The sequence below is a fragment of the Myotis brandtii genome, unplaced genomic scaffold (assembly GCF_000412655.1).
Source record: "Myotis brandtii unplaced genomic scaffold, ASM41265v1 scaffold125, whole genome shotgun sequence".
In the NCBI taxonomy this organism is placed as follows: Eukaryota; Metazoa; Chordata; class Mammalia; order Chiroptera; family Vespertilionidae; genus Myotis; species Myotis brandtii.
In genome coordinates, this window is record NW_005354385.1 from 6028934 (window position 1) to 6053787 (window position 24854).

The 24854-nt window shown below is 40.3% G+C and overlaps 1 protein-coding gene across 1 annotated transcript in view; it reads right to left on the minus strand.

The window, feature by feature from the left end:
* Positions 1-23519, minus strand: part of NEB (nebulin) — a 195250-nt gene extending 171731 nt beyond the window's left edge. The window contains 12 exon segments of the mRNA XM_014534158.1: positions 1110-1217; positions 1847-1951; positions 5466-5570; positions 10685-10789; positions 11483-11587; positions 12222-12326; positions 12795-12902; positions 14680-14883; positions 18369-18410; positions 22211-22275; positions 22763-22847; positions 23442-23519. Of these exon segments, the coding sequence (XP_014389644.1) occupies positions 1110-1217; positions 1847-1951; positions 5466-5570; positions 10685-10789; positions 11483-11587; positions 12222-12326; positions 12795-12902; positions 14680-14883; positions 18369-18410; positions 22211-22246 (1023 nt within the window). The 5' untranslated portion in view covers positions 22247-22275; positions 22763-22847; positions 23442-23519.
* Positions 23520-24854: the final 1335 nt, after the last annotated feature.

Sequence of the window (24854 nt, forward strand, 5' to 3'; positions counted from 1 at the left end):
CCCCTCCCCCGCCCCCCGAGTGCACAAATTTTTGTGCACTGGGCCTCTAGTATATATATATATATATATATTCACTGCTTTCACAGTCTTTCTTATCTGGATAGAAAGAAACCCCATCCATCTAGTTGTTTAGGCCAAACTTTTCTCTCATACTGCACATCCAACCCAATATCAAATCGAGTCAGCTCAACTTGCAAAATACTTCTCATCACTTGTCCTACTACCCCCCTGGTTGAAAACCTCACTGTGTTTTTGTTTGTTTGTTTGTTTTTTAAATATGTTCTAATTGATTTTAGAAGGAGAGGAAGGGCGAGGGAGAGATAGAAACATTGATTAGAGAGAAACATTAGTATCGATTGACTGCCTCCTGCAGACTCCTTACCTGGGATCGAGCCTGCAATCAGGCATGTGCCCTGACTGGGAATCGAACCAGTGACCTCTTGGTGCATGGGTTAATGCTCAACCACTGAACCACACCAACTGGGTGAAAACCTCACTGTTTTGCACCTGGATACTGAAACAGCCTCTTACATTATGTGATCTTTCTTCTCTCACTCCTCCAGCAGAGCCAAAGCCAGGGCTAGAATCAAGTCTGTTTGGCTTGGCAGTTTATGCTCTTTCTAGTGTCCAACCTGCTCTAGAATTCCAAGGCATCTGATGATTTACCAAAGTCACTCCATAGCATGTCTGAGCCTACCCATGGATTCATGTATATTGTCTATGACTAGATTTCCACCAGTTCATCAGAATGTAAGAAAAATAATGGTAGTGGTGAGTGTGGACGGTTCTATATTCATGTGAGACTGCCAACTGCCTTTTCCTGAGGGGGTCTTAAGACCCCTCTTCTGTGTTATGTCTGAGATTATAGCATTTCTACTTCTGGGTATCAAAAGTCCTCTACTAGATGAGATTTGAGGACGGTAACTGTTTATTGTTAATGCTCATACACAGCAAAAATAATTTTTTTTTAATTTGGTAGCCCTATTTCAATCCCAAAGTACTTTTTGTCCCTTAAGAACCCTCTTTTTTGTAATTCATATAAAAACAAGAGTTATAAGAAGTTCACCCACACTGAGATGATCAAGATACATGAGAGAATTTCCTCATACCTTGCTAGCTGCCACCCCGGCTTGTTTATTCACTTTGTACTCCGGTGTTTCCGTCTGCATGAAGTAGATCTGGTCTTTCATGTTCTCAAAGCTTTCATGATATTTCCTCTGTAAGACATGAAACATACTGAAGAACTCTGTGGGGGAAAACTGTGTAAGGCTTTTACATGGGGAGACAGAGGCCATTTAGAGAAGATACCCAACGCCATGCCCCTCTTGGCTTATACATGTTCCATTACAATTACAGAACGTGGTGCCGTCACCAAAACAATTAGCAACTTAACAGAGGTTTGGAGCCGTTACAATAGGTGAAAGACAGACTCCAAGAAGAGGCTCTCAAAGGCTGGGGACAAAGACCTTAAGAGGACTTCTGTTTCCCAGTGAGGGCAATCTGGGAAGAAACCAATCAGTTTCATAAATGTACTGTTTAGGTTCCCAGCAAAGAATAAATTTAAAAGGGCCCCTTTTACCGGTACTCACTTTGAGACCATATTGTTCCTATGAGAATTGAAGCAAGAATAATGGTATCTGATCAAAAAAATATTTCTCAAAAAAAAGAAAAGGAAAGATTGTGATATTTCTTTTCTTAACAGGAACTCTACACAAGCCTTGTCCCCACGAAGAGGTGCCGGGACATAGGTCTTCCAGTACCACTTCGGGTGCAGCAGGTGGCTAGAAATCATAAAGGGAGGGTCCCCTCTCCGACTAGGGCTATCCAGCCATCCCTTTCTACTTACTGTGCTGAAGTTATCAGCATTTGTCCTGGCGGCTGCAATTTCAAAGCAAGGTGTCTCACTCCATTTGCCTTTGACTTTATTTTCATAGTCTTGCTTGTATTTTAGCTAGCAGAAAAGAAGACAAGCAAAATCCAGGATTTAACAAATAAGAGTGCAAATCAAGTGGTAATGGTTAGCTTTAAAAAATATCTTGCCCTGGCCGGTTTGGCTCAGTGGATAGAGCGTCGGCCTGTGGACTGGGGGGTCCCGGGTTCGATTCCGGTTGGGGGCATGTGCCTTGGTTGTATATCCCCAGTGGGGGGAGGTGCGAGGGGCAGCTGATCGATGTTTCTGGCTCTCTTTTCCTCTCCCTTTCTCTCTGTAAAAAGCCAATAATATATATCTTGATTAGACCTTTTGTGGGTCCTTAAATAGATGTCTTCAAATCCTCCAGTACAGTGTCAATTTTCCCAACAAGAAAGCTGAATGAGGGAGATAGAGGTACTAATTCCTCCTCCTCTCACTGAGTTTGGGGACTTAGTTCATTTCAGAACTCACAGATGTTCCCTGATGTTTGAGGAAGGAGAGAGACAGAAGTATCTCCCATTTGTAATTAATTGTTATAATAAAACCACTCAACCCCAGCTTTCCATGCCAAATGAACGTAGCCATTACTTTGTGAGCTTTAACAGAACCTCTAGTTATACAGAAAGCAATACCAAAACAAAATGTGGCTTGCAGGCCAATGAATAAGACTTCCTCATTTAGACTTGAAGAAATTTTAGTGAGAACTGGAAAGTAATTAAAAAATTAAACTGGGATCTCTTCATAGGTCCCAAACACCATAGCACAGAGTCCTAGGCTGTGACAGCCTTGGAGAGAGGAGTTATGTCTTCTTCATTTTGCATCCTCAGAATCTAATACAAATGCAGCGTGCAGACGTTACCTTATAAATGTTTGTTCAACTGCGCTAAATTGAACTGAGTCCATGGTATGTGGTTTTGAACGACCTTGGCTTGAGTGTTATTTGAATTAGCCTAGCCAACCCCAAACCTGGGCAGAGCTGGGTTAGAGCAGTTTCCCCTCCTTTGGCTCACAGAATCTGTTAACAGACATAACCAATGTGTTTCAAAGTGTTTGTATGCCTAACCTCCCCTCCCCCATCACACCCTTCAAGGAAAAAGAAAGTGGTTTTCTCGCATACATTTAGCAGAACAAGTACTAAGGGTAACTGATGTGTGAAGACAGTGAATTTGAGTTAAAGGAATTCCACCCCTCTCTCAAATGCCCTATGTCCTTCCTTCTCAAAAGGTTAATATGCTAAGTAATAATCAAGTGGTTTTAATAGCTATACATTTAAGAGCCCTGGACCTGAATTCAGAAGCTCTGGGCCCACGACTTGACTCCATCATTTCCAAAGGTGTAACTTAGTCTCTCTAAGCTTTAGTTTTCTTAACCATATATGCTGACAATAATATGTATATAGAGGATTGTTGGGGATTTTAAATAATATCACACATACACTAAAAATGGTTTATAAACTCTATAGTGATAAACAAATGTAAGGTATAATAATTGTAACATAACAGAGAGTAAGAAACTCTGAAGAAAAGAAAAGTGTGTGTGTGTGTGTGTGTGTGTGTGTTCTTCAATGGAAAGTTTTGCTGAGATAAAATTTGCTTTATACTGCTGATTAGTTTGCCTCCCCTCCTCTTTTGAAGCTTTAAAGAACTGAAGTCAATAAAAACTGATTTTTTCAATTTGTTAAGACAGTCTACAGAAACATTTCTAAGCTTTTTGGAGAATAGACCTTATCAGGAATTTGAGAAAACTATAAAATGCCCATAAATACTTACAACTTCAGAGATGCTTTGATGTACACACACCAGAGGTTAAGATCTCCTATTGCAGAGATACTGCCATTCCCCTGCCTGCTGTCAAAGGCAGAAAACTCTAGGGTTGGGGGTGGGGAGTAGTTGGGCCCGATGCATCCCCAAACTGAGATATAGAGAACTTTGTAATAAAATGTGAGGTTGAGAAGGCAGCAAAGATTCTTAATGAGGTCCAAAAGTGGGCTATTATTTAGAACTAAGAATCACATATGTAGTTTGTTAAGCAAAATTGAGTAGGAGATTAATTCTCACAGTAAGAGATACATGTCTGATGTTTTTAAACATATTAAAACAAGATGCAGAACTAGAGTGGAAGACTACCTTATCCAGAGTTCTTCCCCCTTCTCGCCCTTCATGAATCAAAGCTTGTCATTCCCTCTCACTCAGAGCCCAAGTGGGTCCGGGTGGATCCGGCTCTCTCACAATCCATTCCTGAGTACTCCCACGTCTGGGAAGATTTTCACTACAAGAGAGGAGGCTGGAGCTTGTGAACCGCCGAGGAAGGTATGGCCTTCCCCTTTGCAGCCTAATTTAGTAAAGAGACTCATCATAGGGGAGTTTGAAAGTGATTATAAAAATCACTTTCAAATACCACAGTGCATACTCAATAAGGTAAAAGAATGTTGTCTTAGTAAGATATCTTTTAAAATATGCTTTCAATAAAAATTTAAAATAGATTTCTTTTTCTTTCTAAAGACTATTTGAAAACAGATTTTTCTTTTTCTTCCAAAAAGATGAATGGTCTTTGCTCCCCTGATTTTATTTACAATGTTAACCCTTGCAGTAGGCCATCTCTTTATGAACAGTTCTGAAGTTAATTTCTGCTTAGCCCTAAGCGAAATCTCAGATCCATGGTATTCCTATTAGTGACATTTTACTGTACATAAAAATTTAAGACCAAACTGAGACTCAACTCCACAGAGGACAAAGAAAAGTATTTATTTAAAAGCAGCAGTATCCCAGGAGAAAGTGGCCTGATTTGGACCAATTTTTAAAAAGAAATTTAACAGGGATCTATTCATCAGCTGAACATCTGTCTCTCTACATTCCTCAGAGCTAGTTTACCAGCCTAAATATAGGCTGACCAGGCCGTTTGCCAAGGCCTTGCAAGTTATGAGGTGCCCTCCCCACAGCTGTCAATCCAAGCTATGTCTGAGAGACCACTCATACATTCTTATTTTCTCCAAGTCTGACTGAGAGCATAAAACTATATGGGGTCTTCACACTGGGTTAAAACAGATTCTGTGTGGTTACTAGGTTATCTGTTCATATCACTTCCATAAGTCAAATGTCAAAGGATATTAGGACATTGCTTCTGTTTTCAAAATACAGCTTTCATATTTACCAGTCACTAAGTCATCAAGCTGGCTGAACATATATTAACACAGTTTTATGATGTTCATGGATGTATTGCTTTTGCTGTAGCATTTTTATGGTCATATGCAAAAAATACTCAGTGTTTACTTTCTATCTTTTCACTTTAGTTATTTTTTCTGAGGATTGAGGGTTTGGGTTTGTTTTTTTAAATTTCAATATATTAGTTTTAGAGAGAGCGGAAGGGAAAGAGAGAGAGAGAGAGATTTGCTGTTTACCTATCCACACATTTACTGGTTGCTTCTTGTATGTGAACCCACAACCTTAGCCTATCGGGACAATGCTCCAACCAACTGAGCTACCCAGCCAGGGTGAGGTTGAGATTATTGAGCAGAGTTTTCAAGGGAACCAGTGTTCTAGTCTTGTTTACTTACCTTGCTCGCTTGATCATTCACTTTCTTGGCAAATATTATATCTGGAGGATCCGCCAGAGATGTGAAATGCGTTTGCTGTTCAATGTGACCTTTTTTGTAGGCAATCTGACCAAAAGAAAGGGATGTAAATGAGCCATCAATAATTATCCTATGTCTCATGTTCCATTTGTTGGCATTTTAAAAAGACTATGTTGTTATCTTTACAACATAGAATTTTAAACTTTAGTGTATCTATAACCACATTTGTCCTTGTAGATGTTAAAGGGCCTTCCCTCAGCATTACTGATTTCTCTCTTTGAGTTTTCTCTCCTCTCCAAGATGAATGGCCTTAGATCTGTTTCCTTCCATTTGACTCCACGTCATAATCTGCAACTGAAATTATTCTCTTAACCAGCATCCTCAACTCCCAACCTCTTGTCTTTCCATCACACCCGTTAGCCTACTGCCAGCTCTGGATCAACTTATCCACACACTTCTTACATCCAGGATGTTGAGTGCTACTGAAGAAAATCTCAAAACTCTATGGATTGTGTAGTGATAACATGATAAGCAAGCTTAAAAGGGTCACAGGAAGAAGGTACAGAGGAGGAAGAGGGACCCTCTTGAACCCAAGCCCTTAGCTTGAAATTTACATACCTATCCAACTACATATTCTGTGAATGCTTGGGGCTCTGTGCCCAGGACTCTGAATTTATCCAGTGTCCTCTTTGCCTTTATTGAAGCTTGAACATCCCATGTGTGCCTATGGTCAGCCTCTACTCCCAAGAGCTAGTCAAAAACCGCAACACTGTCCTTAAGCCCCAATCAACTCCATCTTACCCTCAGCTTCCTCTTTCATGGAGTAAAGACAGTGTACACACTTATCTTTCCCGGCCTCTCCCACCCCACTCATGGCTCAGAGGGGAAGCATCCTTTGCAGGGCATAAGCCCAGCACTCAGGATACTGTTCCCTCCAGCAGCCCTTTGTACCCAACTATCAGTCACCTCTCCTCTCTTGTCTAGCTTCAACCTCTCCCTCTTCATTAGCTCCTTTCTTTCAGCCTATAAAATACCTCTCTCACCTTAAAAACAGTATTATGTCCATTAATTATGCATCCCCTTCAGTCTTGCTCTCTCCTTTTGTTCATTACTAACTCCTCTGGCTTTTTCTTCCACCAGTCTTGACCCCTGCTTCCAACAATGCAGGACATTCATAGATTCCCAGACACATGAAGCCCTCTATGTCTCTGGGTCCCATATATACTGCTTCCTTTCCCTGGAATGCCCCAACTCCACCTTCTCTCCATCTGCCTGCAAACTGCTACTTGTTCTCCAGGTCTCAGGACAAGCACAGTTTCCTCTCCTGTGCCCTCCCTGACTCCATGACCTTCTCTGGTGTTTTCACTCAACTTAGCCCTTACCTCCTTTATAGGAATCATCAGAAGATACTGTAACTGGTTGTTTACACGCCTGTCCCTCTTTCGATTGTGAGCTCTGGGATGGCGAAGAACATAACCTATTGTCTGGGAAGCTTTGTGGCCTGCACAGTACCTTAGTAGAGTGAAGGGTTCAATGACTGATTTCTGAATGTGTGGTTTATGCACGGAGGCCATCGGGACAAGTCTGTAGAGGAGAAACATCCTCCCAACTCATTCACTACTCAACTGTGAGACTTCTACCTACTACTTTTCCTTTCACGTGGCAATATTCTTACTTATAAAGTAAAGAGGTTGTATATAGTTCCAAGGTCCCAATCATTTTCTTCATGCTTTAACCAATTCTAACTCTATCTCATTCTAATAATATCTACCTAATACCTATAACAAAAGCTTTCATGAACATTAAATCAAGTAAGATATAAAAGACAGATTTTTAAATGTATTCATTCAATTCCAGTGCATAATTTCTTTTAAATGAGTAAAGACCTACGTTAGGCATAGGACAACCCTTATTTTCCATGGCTGGCTAAGTCCTTAAGGAGAAAGCAACATTCCTCCAGGAGAAACGCTTATTAACTATGACATCCTGTCAAGAGCTTTCTGAGAAGTCAGTTCTAGAAGTCCTAATTTCTCGGGAACCTTGCTCAGAATTCTGTCTATTTAAAATCTTGTTCTCTGGATCAGCTGAGGGACTCTCTTAGTGTTTCCTTAGTCTTTACTTAGATAATAAAGTCTTTACTTAGATAATAAAGAAATCACGATAATTAGGGTTAAGAGAAACACAGGAAGAAGATTCAGGAGAAGAAGAGGGATCCTCCGAACCCAAACCCTTAGCTTGAAATCTACGTGCCTACCCAGTGGTATATTCTGTGAACAACAGCTTGCTTGATGCCCAATAATTGTAAAAATTCATGGTGCTGACAGCAGTATTAATAGGTATGTCAGTAATCTGATACTTAGTGCATACTTCGTCTGTAACAAAATAAAAGCATACCTTTACTGCCAAGTCTTTCTGAGCAAGGACGGAAAGATTTTACTTCATTATTATAATTCTCTTTCATTATGCCTTCTATTGAGATATCTCAAAAGATGTGGTCAACATTAATTGCTCAAAGTCCATAGCACTAGAGTGGCATGGAGGCAACCCTTCATCTCTCCACTTTAAGGATAAAGAAGACATTACGGGATTAAGTGTCTTCTTGGAAACCTCCCCTTAGGCTTCCATGACATCCATTTCCTGGTTCCCCTTCAACTTCTCTGACCACCTGTCCCCTCTTTCTTTTGCTGGCTCCTTTCCAGATGTCCACAGTGTGGGTGTCCTTCACAACTCGGCCCTTGGTCATACACTGCTTTGCCTCCCTCATACATTTTTATGTCTTCAGTTGTCACTTATATTTTGATGAATCTCAAATATTAATCTCTTGTCAGCTCACATTTATGCAATAATACTTTTTAAGTTATCCATAGGGTGCCTTTATCTGAATGTTCCCTCCATTATTTCAACTCTATTTCTATTTAACTAATGAATCTTTACCAGTTATGCCCCTATCCACCCTGACCACCAGTCTTGGTCATAAATTCATCTGTGGCTTCTTTCTCTCTTTTGTTTCCAATATCCACTATCATTAACACTTTTTAAATATTTATTACCTTCAGATTTTTTTCCTACTCTTTGTCCCCATCATCCCTCTGATTCATCTATATTACTAAAACAGTCTTATACAAACAGTCTCCTATGATTTTGCCTAGTCCCAAGCTATCATATTGTCCATCAATATTTCTCCAGATTCTACTTTTATCATATAATGAGATTTTCCCAAAATCTTAATGTGCCTCTTACTGCCTACCATATCATATCAAAGCTATTTTGCCTGATTTTCAAGGTCCTGGTGCCACTTTCTTACAAGTGAGCTTGTAACTTGGCACCCACAGCATTCACTTTCTCTTTTTTTTAATATATTTTATTGATTTTTTACAGAGAGGAAGGGAGAGGGATAGAGAGTTAGAAACATTGATGAGAGAGAAACATCAATCAGCTGCCTCCTGCAGTACCTAGTGGCCTACTGGGGATGTGTCCGCAACCAAGGTACACACCCTTGACCGGAATCGAACCTGGGACCTTTCAGTCCGCAGGCTGACGCTCTATCCACTGAGCCAAACCAGTTAGGGCAGCATTCAGTTTCTTAGTCCCCTAAAGCCCCAAACTCATTTCACCCCTGTCCCTTTGTTCGAGAGCTCTCTACTTGAAATGCCCTTCCTGTACATCACTGCCCATTCTCTTGAAATCACCACTTCCACATGGCCTTCTCTGATTACTCACATGTGTCTTGTCTTTCTCTTAGCATGTATAAGACTGTAGAGCTTGTATTTTTTAACTTTTTTTCTTGTAGTTTAATATATAACAATTTCATCTGACCAGCTTGGCTACAGGTTTTCAAGGCAAATGATGAAAAAGGCTTGTTGTATGCTTCTGTCCTGCCAGGTATGCATGCATCTTGGACTTTCAATAACTAATTATTGATCACTTGGTAAAGGTCACATTATATTACATATTCATGAGATACAGAACCAAAAAGCTAATCTTAAAAGAAAAGCAGGAGGTCCCCACACATTAATATTGGCACACTAGCTGCCCTTACAATTTTTACACCTTCTTTAATTCTTAGCTTACTGTATGCAAGAATAAGAATATATCTGCTATATTTTAACCAATTACATGCAACCTGAGATAGAAAATATGTCCACTAAATTTGCAGCTGGTAACAAGTGAGAGGCAATAAAAATTAGAACTCCAAAGTTGAAGATATATATATATATAAAACTAAGAGTATATATAATTTTAGTGCAGGGCAAGATAGAATCTTAAGATCCATCAGAAATAAATCCCAGTAAGTTTTATGATGCCAACTGGCTTGTTAAGTTCATGTTGAATATAAGAAGTTCCAGGGATCTAGCTGACAGCTAATTGAAAAACAACTTGGCATTTTATAATAGAGTGCTCTCCTAAAGACTTTGAATTTTCAGCGTGGCCTCTAGCAAATCCAGGGGCAAAGAAATAAAGCAACTTCACACAGGGGAAGTGCTGGGCCCATGCAAGGCTCTGCTGCTGCTGCTTCTGGCCCTAAGGACTCTGTCAGGGCTTTAAAGTTCCTCTAATAAACAGCTCACAAAGTCTAAAATTCTAGCCAATGGGACTGCTGACATTTTTGCTAACTTTGTAAGATCCTCTATGTACACTGAGGGCAAGAGGTCTTCATGGGATAACTACACACATGTTTGGTCAAGTACGTCAGTCAAGTCCCCATGCAGGAAAACGGGGGACACGCCACAATTCTGACTTTATGATTAGGATAGCAAATCAAAATCTTTCAATACTATCATTTACTTAATAAACTTGGGAAGGTGGTAGTGATTCCAATAGGTTTTATAAATGCTACTCTATTATACAGGAAAACTTCAGCTCCAGCCAAGGGGACAGAAGGGAGCATGCTCTTGTGGGAAGAACATTGGCCTTGGGATCCACAAGACCTGGCTTCCCATCTGGGTTCTACCACTAAAGTACCTAGTGGCCTTAGACTTAGGTTCCTCACCTGTAAGAAAAGGGGATTGGACTAAATTCTATCTAAAATAAATGATAAAATCTAATTTGAATTAGACATAAAAAGTATGATTCTAGATATATTCCTCCTCTGCAATAATGGCATTTAATCTGTTCCAAAGAATTGCAACGAACTGGCCAGACGATGTAATCTGAGGCGCCCGATTGCACACTACAAAGGGTGCTGACTGCAGTTCACTTACATCGCTGAGAGCTTTCTGGGCTTGGGCAACCCTCCTCAGCTCCGGGCTGTCATGATAGGGGTAAAACAAACTTTTGTCTGCATCCCACTCTTCGGTGTATAGTTTCTATATCAGAAAAGAGTGAAAAGTTGTGAGAACATGAAATCACACAAGAAATACATAATTCTCAATTCATCCATCAATGGCATAAAGAACCAAGGGCAAGGTGAGAGCAAAGGTAAATGGAACTGACAGATCACCTCTCCCTTTCCATCCAATCCAAGTCACGGTTACTAATAGATTCTCCTGCTTCTCCTGACAAATCTTACTGACAGAAGGGCAGCTGAGTTTAATTCTGTTTCATCTCCTCTCTGTGACTTTACCTACCTCCTGCAACAAGTACTAATGCAGGTGTAAGGAGCCAGGAAGCTACTTAATACAGATTCTGTCACAAAATAGACCCTTAATAAGAGTGACAGCCAGGAATATCCAAAGTGTAGCACAGAGTCTACAGAAAAACTATAATATTGCTTCGTGGGTCTGCAGAGCTGGATCTCGGGAGCATCTTTGTCCCCCCATCCCTACTCCTCCCCCAAGTGGCTCAGGTTCCTGATAGGACTCTCTCCTCTACTCTGCCCAGGGCTTTCTTCTCAGTTCCTCCTTGCCAAGCCCTGTCTCAGAAGCCCCACAGTTCTCAAGGTTACTCACAAAAAGACTGAAGAACCATGTTTCAGATTACCAAGAGTTTAGGGGTATTCCTCTAGATGACATGGTAGGAAAACAGAGGAGATAGAGGGGTGACAAAGAAGAGGCCCTTACCTTACTGAACAAGGCTGTGTTCTTGATGGCATGGACAAGTTCAGGGGCATCAGGGGGAAGCAGGTACTTATCCTTGTTGTCTTCCCAGTTCTGCTTGTATAAAACCTAGACAAAAAGAGCAGAGGGCTTGATGTCTCCCCGTGGGCATGGGGATTGAGAACAAAGGAGAGCGTTGTGAAGAGCTTTTCATACTCAAGGTTTTCTAGCATTGATTAGGAAAACATCTACCATATCAACATCCCATAATAATTTCCTCTCATTTAGTAAGTTTTTTCTTGAAAAAAAAATCTAATTTTTAAAACTTAATCATGATTCTGATTCTCTATAGATTCCTTTTAAATGTTGCAACCTATCCATCATTTGGCTGAATTTGGATGGCACACGTGTTTTTTGACTTACATGGTGTTTTCAAAAAGTGTTTTTAATTAGTTCCCTACATTTAAAATTTTCAGATTTATCATAAAAATTCAGCTCCCAACTTCCTTATAAAATAAGAGACTCTGACAACAAGGGGACTGCATTCCATGCAGCAACTGTAGTGGAGTCACACGGGCTCTCCATTCCACCTAGCTCCCGCGGCCACTCCGGTCATCTGGGCAACCTCCCTGACACGTGTGCCCTTAGAGCTCACAGCGCCTGTGATGCAGTGGGGCTGGCGAGCAGGGTCAGGCCTGTCCGGTGCCCTCCTCTAAGGCAATATACACTCTTTTCTATCCAGCCATCCATCCCATGACCTTACCTTACTGACTTGCTGCGACACTTTCTTTGCATGTTCAATGTCCTTTGCTTTTTCATCTACATGACAGATAGTTTTAGCAATATCACCATCCATTCGATACTTAACCTGCAGAAATAATGCACAGTTAGAATTCAGGACAGGCATGACCATGTGAGTATATTAAAGAATATCTTATCACCAAAGAGCATCCACCCAATCACTCTGCATCACAAAGCAAAGTTTATTTCTGGTAGAAAACTATGATGTTTGAAGATCTGCAGAGCCCCTGTATTTACTGTGTGTCTGCTTTCCTGGCTGAATTTCAGCCTCCCTGTGCTCCAGGAGGGAGGACCACAGTGAATTGGAACTTCCAAAGCACATCACTTTTTAAGTTAACTCTCTAACCAAGCTTTTAGAAGCCTCTTTGGGTTCACATTTAGAGCAGCAGCATCTATGGCCAGTGTTTCCTCTGGATTCCTGAACTGGCTCATAGTAATTCAACCCCTTATTCTCTCCACACCTACTTAAAGCCAATTCCCAGTGGTAGGCATATTTTTATATGTGTCTGTGTTTTATTTTAACAATGCCGCCCACCTCACTGAGTTGGTCTTGTACTTTCTTGATTCTGCGAAGTTCTGGGGTATCGGTTGTGCTGGTGGATGGCTGTCCTTTTCCTTTTTCATAGTTTTCCTTGTATTTATTCTGAAAAGAATATCAGACATTAGCCTAAAATCTTATAATGCAGCAGCAGAAATTTCAGGCAATGCATTCATCCCCATCTGATAAAAAAATCTGCAAGTTATAACAATTATCAGTTTTAACAGCATTTTTTTGTCTCCCACTCTGATTCTCAGTAAACACTAAAATAGATTTGTTAATTGCTCTTCCTAAGCATGGTTGTTAATAGAGACAGTAGAAATGGTATTACAGACTATTTTCTTGGAAATGCCCTAAAATGACTCTCTTAATGTTTTTTGTTGTCTGAGTGCACACATAAAAAGCTTGAAGTGCAATAATTTTAGAAAATAAATACAGAAATAAAACCAAATGTGAAAAGATTTAATTGCTAATACAATGCAAAAACATTCAATTCAGAAGTTGCAGCTAAATCTCAGTGATTGGGAGAGCTGACATGCCACCTGAATTAATGGAAAATCTCCATTATGGAGTATTTTGAAAAGAAATGCAATTTTATTGTTTCTGCTAAATATACAATGAGTTTTGCCTTATATATAATATGCATAATTTATCATTATTAATGTTTCAAGAGTATTTATGAGTGGAGTAGTCACCAATCTAAATTATATTATTGATTTAGTTACTAACCACTTTTAAAATATTAAAAACCTTTGCCAGCATTCTGCTCAGTCTACCAGAAATTCTAGGATATCAGTGTCTGAATTAATGAGATTTTTATGGCAATTAGTTGACAAAAATAATTTCTATTTTTGCTCAATACTACAGTGATTTTAAAAAAGGCAAGGTTATCTTACTTTTAGAAATCTAAGTTTTAGATCATTCAAGAATCTGAACTAGAAATTTACTCAATAGTCCCCCAAAGTTAGCACTCAACCAAAAGTAAGTATTTATTGCCCAACCACAACAGGATGCTTTTGACATACTAGTAAACATTAGTCTTATATAAACCAATGTTTCCTGAGATACTTTATATTTTTTCCCCTGAGCCTCAAGAGGACATGCAATCAGGCAACCTAGTGAGACCTCAGCCCACCATAGACAATCAACAAATTAGATCCATTCCAATGGGTCTGATTCTGCTACCCATCAGTGTAACTTACAGAACTTTAAAGACTAGGGACCATCAAGAGTAGTGATTCCTAACGTGGACCACACCTTAGAATCATTTCAAAAATCCTGAAAAATCCTTCTACACTGGTCCCAAACCCAGACTGATAAAACCAAAATGGCTTGGGCATTAGTAGTTTTAAAGCTCCTAAGGGATTATAAGCGTGCAGCCAGAGTTCAAAACCACTGTTCTAGGGTACAGAGGAACATTCTGATCTTTAGTTTCTTAGTCTGATCCTGGTTTTCTATGCTACATGTTCTTCACCATCTATCTCTTAGAGACCTACTTAAGAGTCACCTTGCTCATTATTTAAATAGATGCTATTTACTAGTAGCTTCTGTGAACTGATGTCAACTACATCTGTATTATGATTTCATTTTTATAGATTGGCTAACTAATTATGATTAAATAACAATAAGTGCTTTATAAATGGCCTAATGCTTATTTTAGAGGAATAATTTCAACAAGGATGCTTTTCCTGATGCTGCAATGGTACAAATAAATTACAGGAAAGGAAAACTCAAGACTCGCAAGAGTTAATATTTCTTCAAAATAATTTTGTTCCATACAAGGTTAAGGAGCAGAATCCAGTCAGCATCTAAAACAGAGTTGGTTGAGATCAGTAATTTCTCTATAATAAAGCCAGGTTAGCAGAAGTCACGTTAAACTTACTATGCTAAAGAGGTCCTGCATTTTCCGACTATGTGCAATGTAGGGAGTCATGAACTTCGAAGAGTCCACTTTCTTCCTGATAACCTTCTTCCTCTCCGCCGGCTTTGCTGCTTCTGGCTGGGCCAGCCCTGGTTTCGAAGGTTGTGATTGCTCATAGTCAGATATTGTCTTTGTTGTCGTAGTTTCATAGATTTCTGTTATTGTCTGAAAATTTGACATACAGTTCAACATTGTTATAAAAGTAAAAACTGTGGTAAGCATGATCTTGGTATTCTGACTTATATCCCTGGTGTTACTTCTCCATAACTAAAATAGGCCAAAGCAGAAAATCACACACTATATCCATTTGAAAGCACATTATGTCACATACATACTGCTGATTGTTCAAGATTCCATGGAGTAGAACTGTTGCTTCTTATTAATTTACAACATTGCCTTAAAATTCCATTTGCAGAAAGGAACTCAAAGGAACTTAAGGTGGCATTTAAAAAAGAAGTAAAGTATTCTTAAATATTTAAAAATATTTTAAAATTGACTGGGTAAAAGCAAACTGGGATCAGAGAACAAAAGAGTAAGAAAAGAAAATAAAGCTCAGATTCTTGACTTTAATATTAACTTTTAAATACTAGTAAGTCTAAGGATAAGTTGGTTGCTTATTCTGCAGATATTTAAGCATTCTCCCCTGTAGTATGAGATAAAGAGTAATGAACTTTATAAAAAATGAATCACATAAATTTTATAAGTGATTACCATGCTCTTGGCTTAGTAAATTAGTTAATGTGAACTGGAATGCCATTTATATTAATAAAGGACAGGAATAATGATGATGAGATAATGGGGTAATTATCCTCACAACAGCCCTATGTATGTGTAGGTGGGAAATCACTGCTTCTTTCAAAAAGCTGTAGTGGAAGAAACTAAGGTACAAAGTTCAGGTCTAGTCCAAGGTTAAAAATACTGTATGTAAGGAAAGACAATAAGCAGCCAAGTCTTCAATCAATCTCATAATATAATTTTCTTTACAGCTAAAACCACCTGATCAAAGGCAGAGTTCTAGCATCAATTTGAGAAGAGAAACCTAAGTAATAAGGAAATTGTGTATTAAGACAACTTTCCCTAGTGTTGTCAGACCATTGTTAATAGGCTGCTTTCTGCTTATTATTTATGACTAGAGGCTCAGTGCATGGATTCATGCACTGGTGGGGCTAGAGGCCCGGTGCAAAAGAATTTGTGCACTCAGAGGGGGGAGGTCCCTCAGCCTGGCCTGTGACCTCTCGCAGTCTGGGACCCCTCGGGGGATGACCACCTGCTGGCTTAGGTCTGCTCCCCGGGGGATTGGACCTAAGCTGGCAATCAGACATCTCTCTGGCAGCCCGGCAGCCCGGCAGCCCTCCGGGGATGTCCACTTGCCAGCGGGGAGCAGTCACTAACCACCAGGGGCTGCTTCTGTGTTGAGCGTCTGCCCCCTGATGGTCATCGCACGTCATAGCGACCAGTTGACCTGTTGTTAGGTCTTTGGGTTGCTTAGGTTTTTATAGATATAGATGTGTGGTTGACCGTGAGAAACTAACCAATTTACAGCATCTACAGATGTTAGTTTCCATGAAGTCACAGATTCTCTGAGTCGTCAGACTGCCAGTTTCGGCCAGATCTCCACAGTGGGGATCTGGCCAAAACTGACAGTCTGACGTCCCCCAAGGGGTGTAGCAGTGCGTGAAGTGGCAGGTGGCCAGGGAGGAGCCGGGGCTGGGCACTGTGCTGCTCCGGCTCATCCTGGCCCCAATGCGCCTGCTGCAGCTGCCACTTGGGTAGAGCTGCAGCGGAGGCGGGAGAGGTTTGTGCTGCTGCAGCTGCGCTCGCCAGCCCTGAGCCTGGCTTCTGGCTGAGCGGCACTCCCACTGTGGGAGCGCACTAACCACCAGGGGCAGCTTCTGTGTTGAGCGTCTGCCCTCTGGTGGTCATTGCATGTCATAGTGGCCAGTTGAGCTGTCGTTTGGTCTTTGGGTTGCTTAAGCTTTTATAGATATAGATGTGTGGTTGACCGTGAGAAACTAACCAATTTACAACATCTACAGATGTTAGTTTCCATGAAGTCACAGGTTCTCTGAGTAGGCTTTAGGGTTAGTCATCCATATCATTGTTTGTCATACTCAAGAGAAACATCTCCATGCAGAAAATGAGGCATGAGTGAGATATTTCATGTTGGGAGAAAATGCTTCAATTTGGGATATGGGAATGGCTTTCTCAGAATTCCTTATGTGCTAAAGTCTAAGTAGCATTTTATGACACTGCCAAGGACAAAGGGTTAGAGGCACCATCCCTATTGGCAGAGATGGTGCCCAACAAGTTACAACTCTACACAGCACACCTGCTGGTCCCAAAGCGAATTACAAGTTCAAGGCCATCCCTTTGCTGCAGTCAGAGTGGTGATAGCCACTGACATTACTCTAATCAGCATCACCTGCATCAAAAATACCACATTTGCCCTAACTGGTTTCAATTATCGGATAGAGTGTCGGCCTGCGGACTCAAGGGTCCCAGGTTCGATTCCGGTCAAGGGCATGTACCTTGGTTGCGGGCACATCCCCAGTGGGGAGTGTGCAGGAGGCAGCTGATCGATGTTTCTCTCTCATCGATGTTTCTGACTCTCTGTCCCTCTCCCTTCCTCTCTGTAAAAATCAATTAAAATATATTTTTAAAAAAATACCACATGAGCTATGGGGGGGAACATCCCCCAGCATCTTGTATAGGTTGAATGGCAAAAACGGAGATAAAACCTCCGTAGCATTCATTCTTGTACTCCCAGCTGCCGAGCACACAAGGGTAAGTGATCCTCCCTCAGATTCTCCCTTTGCCTGCTCTGTGGCTCTTTCTGCTTTAATGAGCGTGCAGTTCATGCAGGTGTGGGCTGGGTCTTACCTCACCCGGCACCTCTTCGTAGACTGTCTCCTCTGTGTAGTACTATAAATAGAGCAAAAAGTGTGGTCATGAGAACCAAAGCAGAAATCATCTCTCCTCTGTCTCCGCTACACCACCTGGGTTATTTCACTAGCCCACTTAGGTTTGCTACATGTGGGGAAGGAAGCAGAAGAGGGAGCCTGTTCATATTCTGGACCCCATTTTAAGTCAGCAAAGCTTTGGGGAAGCTGAAGTGAATGCCATCAGACTGGACAAGGAGATGCCGAGTGATGAGAAAGGTGTCTAGGGCCAGTTACTAGTCATGGGACGCTATTTTACTTGGTACAAGTAACGTTTTTTCTTCTCATACCCAAGTAGAATTTGCTGGGAAAAGAATATAACAACACCTGGAGTGTGTGAGTTAGGCAGAGAGAAATTCTGATGAAACTCACTGTTGGTTGCGGGCATCCCCAGTGGGGAGTGTGCAGGAGGCAGCTGATCGATGTTTCTCTCTCATCGATGTTTCTGACTCTCTGTCCCTCTCCCTTCCTCTCTGTAAAAATCAATTAAAATATATTTTTAAAAAAATACCACATGAGCTATGGGGGGGAACATCCCCCAGCATCTTATATAGGTTGAATGGCAAAAACGGAGATAAAACCTCCATAGCATTCATTCTTGTACCCCCAGCTGCCGAGCACACATGGGTAAGTGATCCTCCCTCAGATCCTCCCTTTGCTCTTTCTGCTTTAATGAGCATGCAGTTCATGCAGGTGTGGGCTGGGTCTTACCTCACCCGGCACCTCTTCGTAGACTGTCTCCTCTGTGTAGTACTATAAATAGAGCAAAAAGTGTGGTCATGAGAACCAAAGCAGAAATCATCTCTCCTCTGTCTCCGCTACACCACCTGGGTTATTTCACTAGCCCACTTAGGTTTGCTACATGTGGGGAAGGAAGCAGAAGAGGGAGCCTGTTCATATTCTGGACCCCATTTTAAGTCAGCAAAGCTTTGGGGAAGCTGAAGTGAATGCCATCAGACTGGACAAGGAGATGCCGAGTGATGAGAAAGGTGTCTGGGGCCAGTTACTAGTCATGGGACGCTATTTTACTTGGTACAAGTAATATTTTTTCTTCTCATACCCAAGTAGAATTTGCTGGGAAAAGAATATAACAACACCTGGAGTGTGTGAGTTAGGCAGAGAGAAATTCTGATGAAACTCACTGTTGGGTAACTAATAATAAAACAAAACAGAAACCTCAGTGTGAATAAAATATTTAAGTGGATTGTATCATGGAAATAATAGATCCAAAGGCACAGACACATCTCAATTATCCCTATATCACCCTGATTGCTAAGTCATGAGCTTATTCCAGAGTGACAAGAGAATCCCTTCCAATGGTGTGATGATCCTAGAGGGGTATTAAAAGGAACATTTACAAATGCCCAAGAGTGAAGGAAAAAAGGAGAGATTCCTCATCACAAAATGTGGGAGTTGGGCAGCAATGTGCCACTGATGGCTCAGAGGTGCCTGCAGCCGGGCCCTGAAATCAAACCTACTTTTGTTCTACTTCTGACATCACCAGCAATAAATAGGCGAGGATAGGAACTGGCTGACATTTTGTTTCAGATGCGTAAGGAGAGTGGAATCCTGCCCCAGCCTCAGCCCGCCAAGCTGGGCGAGCAGGAGGAAGACTGGTTAGGCCAAGGCACACAGGAAGGGGATGAAAATGAAACACTTGGCTCGTTTTCTCAGTCAAAAAAAATGTATAGGTTTTATACTTCATTTTTCTTTTCTTTGTCACCAAAACATATACTCGGGGAAATGAAAAACCATTGAACAAAAACTTTCCCTTGGTGGCCTTTTGTCTTCTGCCCTTGGCTCAGTGAACTCTCAACAAGTTTATTTACCCATTGTCAATAGGCCACACGCTCCATTTCACTTGCAGTAAAATTAGTATAAACCTCGCCTAATGTCCCTCACTCTTGCACTTTCTTTGCTCCTTTACTATTTTTTAAAATTTAAATCTAACTCCATCTCTGTGTCCTTACACAAGGCAACAGAAATCACAGCGCTTTTAAGACCGAGAATGTCCTCCACATGCTGGTGTTTCATCCCTGGGAAATGTCATTTGGACACTGTGGGGAATACTATTTGATGCAGATCCAATGGAACCATTCCTCTGGCCACACAAAACATCAGTGACTTGAGAAGAAATATTAAACTTAAACAAATGATTCATAAATGTTTTGGATTTTTGCTAGCATCCAAGTGAAAGCAGGTCTTTGGTAGCCATCCAATTTTACCTTTGCTGGACTCTCATGATTGGTAAATGTATCCTAGAAATAAGCTTCAAAAAAGACAACATTACCCAAATGGTTGGGGTTAACTTGTATGCCAAATCTCACTTTTTAAAAGAGCTTTGCCACTAATTAGATAGTACATGGGTGGCTTCTTTTTCTTTCTTTCCAAGTTCATTTAAATTTGAGTAGAGAGTGACAGTACAATTTTATTTAGATGTCTGAGATCCTTAGGAAATGTATTTTAAAAGCAAATTCCTGCCTTTTTTGTGAACTCTCCCCTGACTGCTTTCTCAAATCTGCCACCACCCCATTCTCGTGTCATCTTTTTTTGAGGTCAGAGAGACCTTGGTTCAACACTCTCTGGCAGGAAGTCTATTAGTTTAGCACCTGCTGGTCAGACCCAGAGCAGTAATGGGAACAAAATGGCAAGGACGAGAGGCCTAAAAATAACCCCCTCCATTTTTATGACATCTCGTTAAATCAATCGAGTCCATTGCTAAGGACAGTTTTCAGTGACCGATGAACACAATTATATTAAGAAGGTCAAGGGATGTTTAAGTTGGAAGTTAAAAAGTATTCCTGGTTTTAGCATCATAGGAAAGGCAATTTACTTTATAATTGTGTTAGTGTTTGATACCCTGTAGAGACATATGTGAAATGCACACTAGTGATAATTTTGAACATTGACAAATGTGGCCTTTGGCATTGAAGCCAGAGAGTTTAAATGCTATATTGGATGAGATTCATTCTGGGCTGTGTGTGTGTGTGTGTGTGTGTGTGTGTGTGTGTGTGTGTGTGTTTCAGTAATAAAAGCAACTTTATTTGTAGAATAAAATAAAAATTTCTTCATCTAAATATAGACTGGTCCTGCCCTGGCCAGTGTTTCTAAGTGGTTAGAGCACTGGCCCACACACCAAAGGTTCATGGGTTCCATTCCCAGTCAAGGGCATGTACCCGGGTTGCAGGTTTGATTTCTGGCCCCAGTCAGGGCATGTGCAGAAGGCAACCAATCAATGTATCTCTCTCAAATCGATTTTTCTCTCTCTCTTTCCCCCTCACTCCCTCCCTTCCACTTGCTCTAAAACAAAATCAATGGGAAAAAATCCTCAGGTAAGAATTAACAAAAACAAACAAACAAAGAAATATAGACTGGTCCATAAAATAATCTTCCAAAGACAAATTTTGGCATTTCCATTTGAAATTTGATTCTAGGTAGCTCTTAAAGTTATTTTCATTTTTTTTAAAGCACAGATTTTCAAAACTGCCTCCAAATTCATATATGTATTTAGATCACCATTAATTAGTAATTATTAACCACTTTTATATTCAATGGCAGTATATTTATATGGATGTGAAACTAAAGGCTAGAGCTGGTGAAGAAAAACCATGACATGATAAAAACAAAATTATATAAATTATATAAATAAACAGCAACTTTGTAAAATATGTTAGACACCCACCAATAATCTGGAGGGAATTTTTCAAGATGCCACTGTGGTCTTTGTTCTTTTTCAAAATTCAAATGCAAAGCTAGTTTTGTTCCCTTGGGTAAATGCAATGGAGTTGGTGGGAAACTGTGGCTCCAACTCTTACTTGGGAACATCCTGAGTTAACTTATTTATTTGCTTACTGATTTTTTTTTTTTTTGAGAGAGAGAGAAATATCGATTGGTTGCCTCCCATACACACCATGACCGGGGATTGAACCCGCAACCTGGGTATGTGCCTTGACCGGGAATTGATCTCGTGACTTTTTGTTGAATTGAACCCATGACCTTTTGTTTTACAGTGGCCGTTCCAACCAACTGAGACACTTGGCCAGGAGTGAGTTTATTTTTATATGTGTGTGCATGCACATGTACATGTATATAAAATCTCACATATGCATTTAATTCATATCTCCCTATAGATAATCAGCTGCTTGAAGTAAAGAGTTTTTCTTCTATTTCTTTGCAGACACTAAAAAATAGAATTCAGTTTCCAGAAGTTTTTCTCCATCTTCTCTGTCCCTTCAAGGTTGGAAAGTGGGGGAGAAGGTAGTTTTAGTTAGAAGACAAATTAAAATCTGCCTTTACCCTACACTTTGTGTTTTGTTTTGTTTTTGAGAGTTTAAAGAAAAGCAAAAGTGGGAAACAGTGATACTTCTTTTCAATTTTAAAGCCCACATAATTATAGTGAAACTGAACGTAAAATATTCCTTTCTCATGCTTTAATGATGACTCTTGTGAAGTTACAATAGGCATTGTATTTTTCAAATGATTAATTCACCTACATGGCTTTGATTGTTGCTAGGTAAAATGCTTTGCTGTGGGAGTCAGTTTTTGTGTCTTACCTCCACCACCTCCTCATATTCTTCGTCATCTGCCATTTTCTCAGAGTAGTAGTGGCACCTACACACTGCTCATGTTCCAGACAAATGAAGATACGTTAGAATCTATCCCCAGGACGGAAATCAGTTTACAACATTATAAAAGCAGGATTTAAAGTCTTATCCGTTCTACACGTACGTATATGTTTGCAGGCTAAGTGAGAAAAGATATTTAAGTGCAGGTTTGAAAAACTGAAGCTGCTTGTGGCTACACGATTAACTTAGTCAAAGTTGTAAAACAAAGTGGGGGAGGGGGGGTAAGGGAATGAGAGGATTTAAATCAAAGGAACAGAGTCCTTCAACTTCCAAATACTTGGAGAGAAACATTTTCAAACAAAAGGAAGGTCGGCTCAGCTTTTGGAAGAAATTGTCATTTCCCCCCGTAGCACCAAGATCCTAAGAGGGCTGCCTTAGGTCGCCATATGCTCTGATACATGGTACACAGTATATCTTATGCTTCCAATGAGAACATAGCAAAATAAACCTGCTAACAGATTTTAAAAGAAAAATAGAAACCTCAAGGCAATGGGTTTATTTTCCTCCCGAACACCATTGGCTTGTGTGGACTTTTCTCTGTCGTTTCTGTAGCTCTCGTTCAAACCTGGAAAAGAACATATTGTTGACGCACTGACTGAAGGACGCATAAGACTGAGGGTCTTCGGCCTAAACTTCTAATTCGGGCACCAATGAAAGGGTCTCCCAAGGCCTTTGTAGTCAGACGCCAGGGAGTGGAACTCTCTTGATAAAAGTGGATGATGACTTGGAGCAGCTGTCCCTGGGCCCAGACATATTTGCCATGTAAACCTATACCCTGCTGTGGCTGGTTTTGTTAAGCTAGCAAAACTGCCACTCCTCAGGCAAATGAAGCCCAGTAGAAAAGGATAAATATAGGATCCTTTTTCGTACTAATATAGTTAGAAAAAATATCAAAGGCAAAAATGAAAAGATCTTGTTAGACCAGAGAGCCAGCTCAGTTAAGCAATAAATTGGTTAGTATCAGACTTGATTCTAACCACACACTACATGTCAGATATTAGTAGGGCCTGGGTACGGCGACGGCGTTACAGACTTCCTAGTCACCGTTTCCATCGCCAATTTCCCCAGTTATGAGCCACAACTTCGGAATATACTTCAAGGGAAGTTATGGCACGTCTCCTGCAAGAACATTACAGAAAAAGCCATAAACGGGCCTTACCTTCAATCTATCAAATAAATTTCCTCAGCAGCAATGCCTCTCCCAACTCTCCCCTCCTGAGAACCCCAAGCAAGAGCCAGCGTGGTGCCTGGGCTCCCAGTTATCATGTGGCAAGAGCAACCAATCAGATCTTGAGTTGCTCAAATTTCAGAAGCTAAATATACTGAGTGATCTTCTGAAAACCACCTGTTCATCAATTTCACTAAAGGATAAAGGGTAACAAATTGCTTGCTGGAACTATTCAAATGTAGCGAGATTTTGCCTAACTTCCAGCATGTGGGGTTCAAATTTATGTGAAATCTCTCATTTACTACAGCCCTGTTTAATGCCATATTCGTGCAAAAGAATTTGGAAGAAAATAAGCATGATTTTGAGGGGCTTTGACCCTTCTGTCACTGCTTTCTTCACATCATTTGTCCAATCTTCACAGAGGTAAACATGCTCACTCCCATACAGCTCACCAGGCGAGCCGCAGATACTGATGTGAAAGAAATAGAGGAATAAGACCCAGAAAGTACCAAGTTGGCAAAAATAATTTTTTAAATGTAACAAAATGAGGTGATAAGTGAAATTATTTGATGGTGACATTAGATAAGCTATCCATAGGGTGTAATTAAAGAGATCAGACCCCATCATTTTTCTATTACTAAACCAGGAGGGTATGCCAAGATCACATTCATTATCTCCTCTTTCCCTTGGTAAGGCTGGCTGCTAGAAATATAGAGCCTCTCTCATATGTGACGGTTACTGATTTTATATTTACTCAGATGGCTCCTAGAACAAAGTGTGAATGCAGACACAAAAGGGTGCAATTTCTGAACAGCAAGAGCAGATAAAATAAAATCAGTAAATTACTGGGAGAAGATAATGCTCTATTAGGCAAGTCGGAATGTAGGCCATTGACTTTGAAAAAATTATCTGAAAATTTTCAACTTAAAGACAATTTTCACTGATTTAATCCTTCTCCACTCTTCTGTACTAAGGCAAAACTCCTGTGGGTTACCCATACCTTGATATAGATAGAGACTAAACATATGGTAACAGTTACTTTTGAGTTAAATGTTAGGAAGTAAACTCATATTTTAAACATATGTGCTTCTCCCCCTTCTGTGATTCATATGGTCATAAATAAAATTGAACATCATTTTCATGTTTACTAATTATACCTGTTCATTTGGTATATTCTCACAGGTCTTATGACTGAAGGATATGTGTCAATATGAGATCTTTCACTTGGTAGTTGCATACTAGAAGAATTGTGACTTACTATTCATTATGTGTTTTAAAAGATGGTGTTAAATTAAAAAATAATACAGGCCCCATTTTTTATTTTATTTTTATTTTTTTTAATATATTTTATTGATTTTTTACAGAGAGGAAGAGAGAGGGATAGAGAGTTAGGAACATCGATGA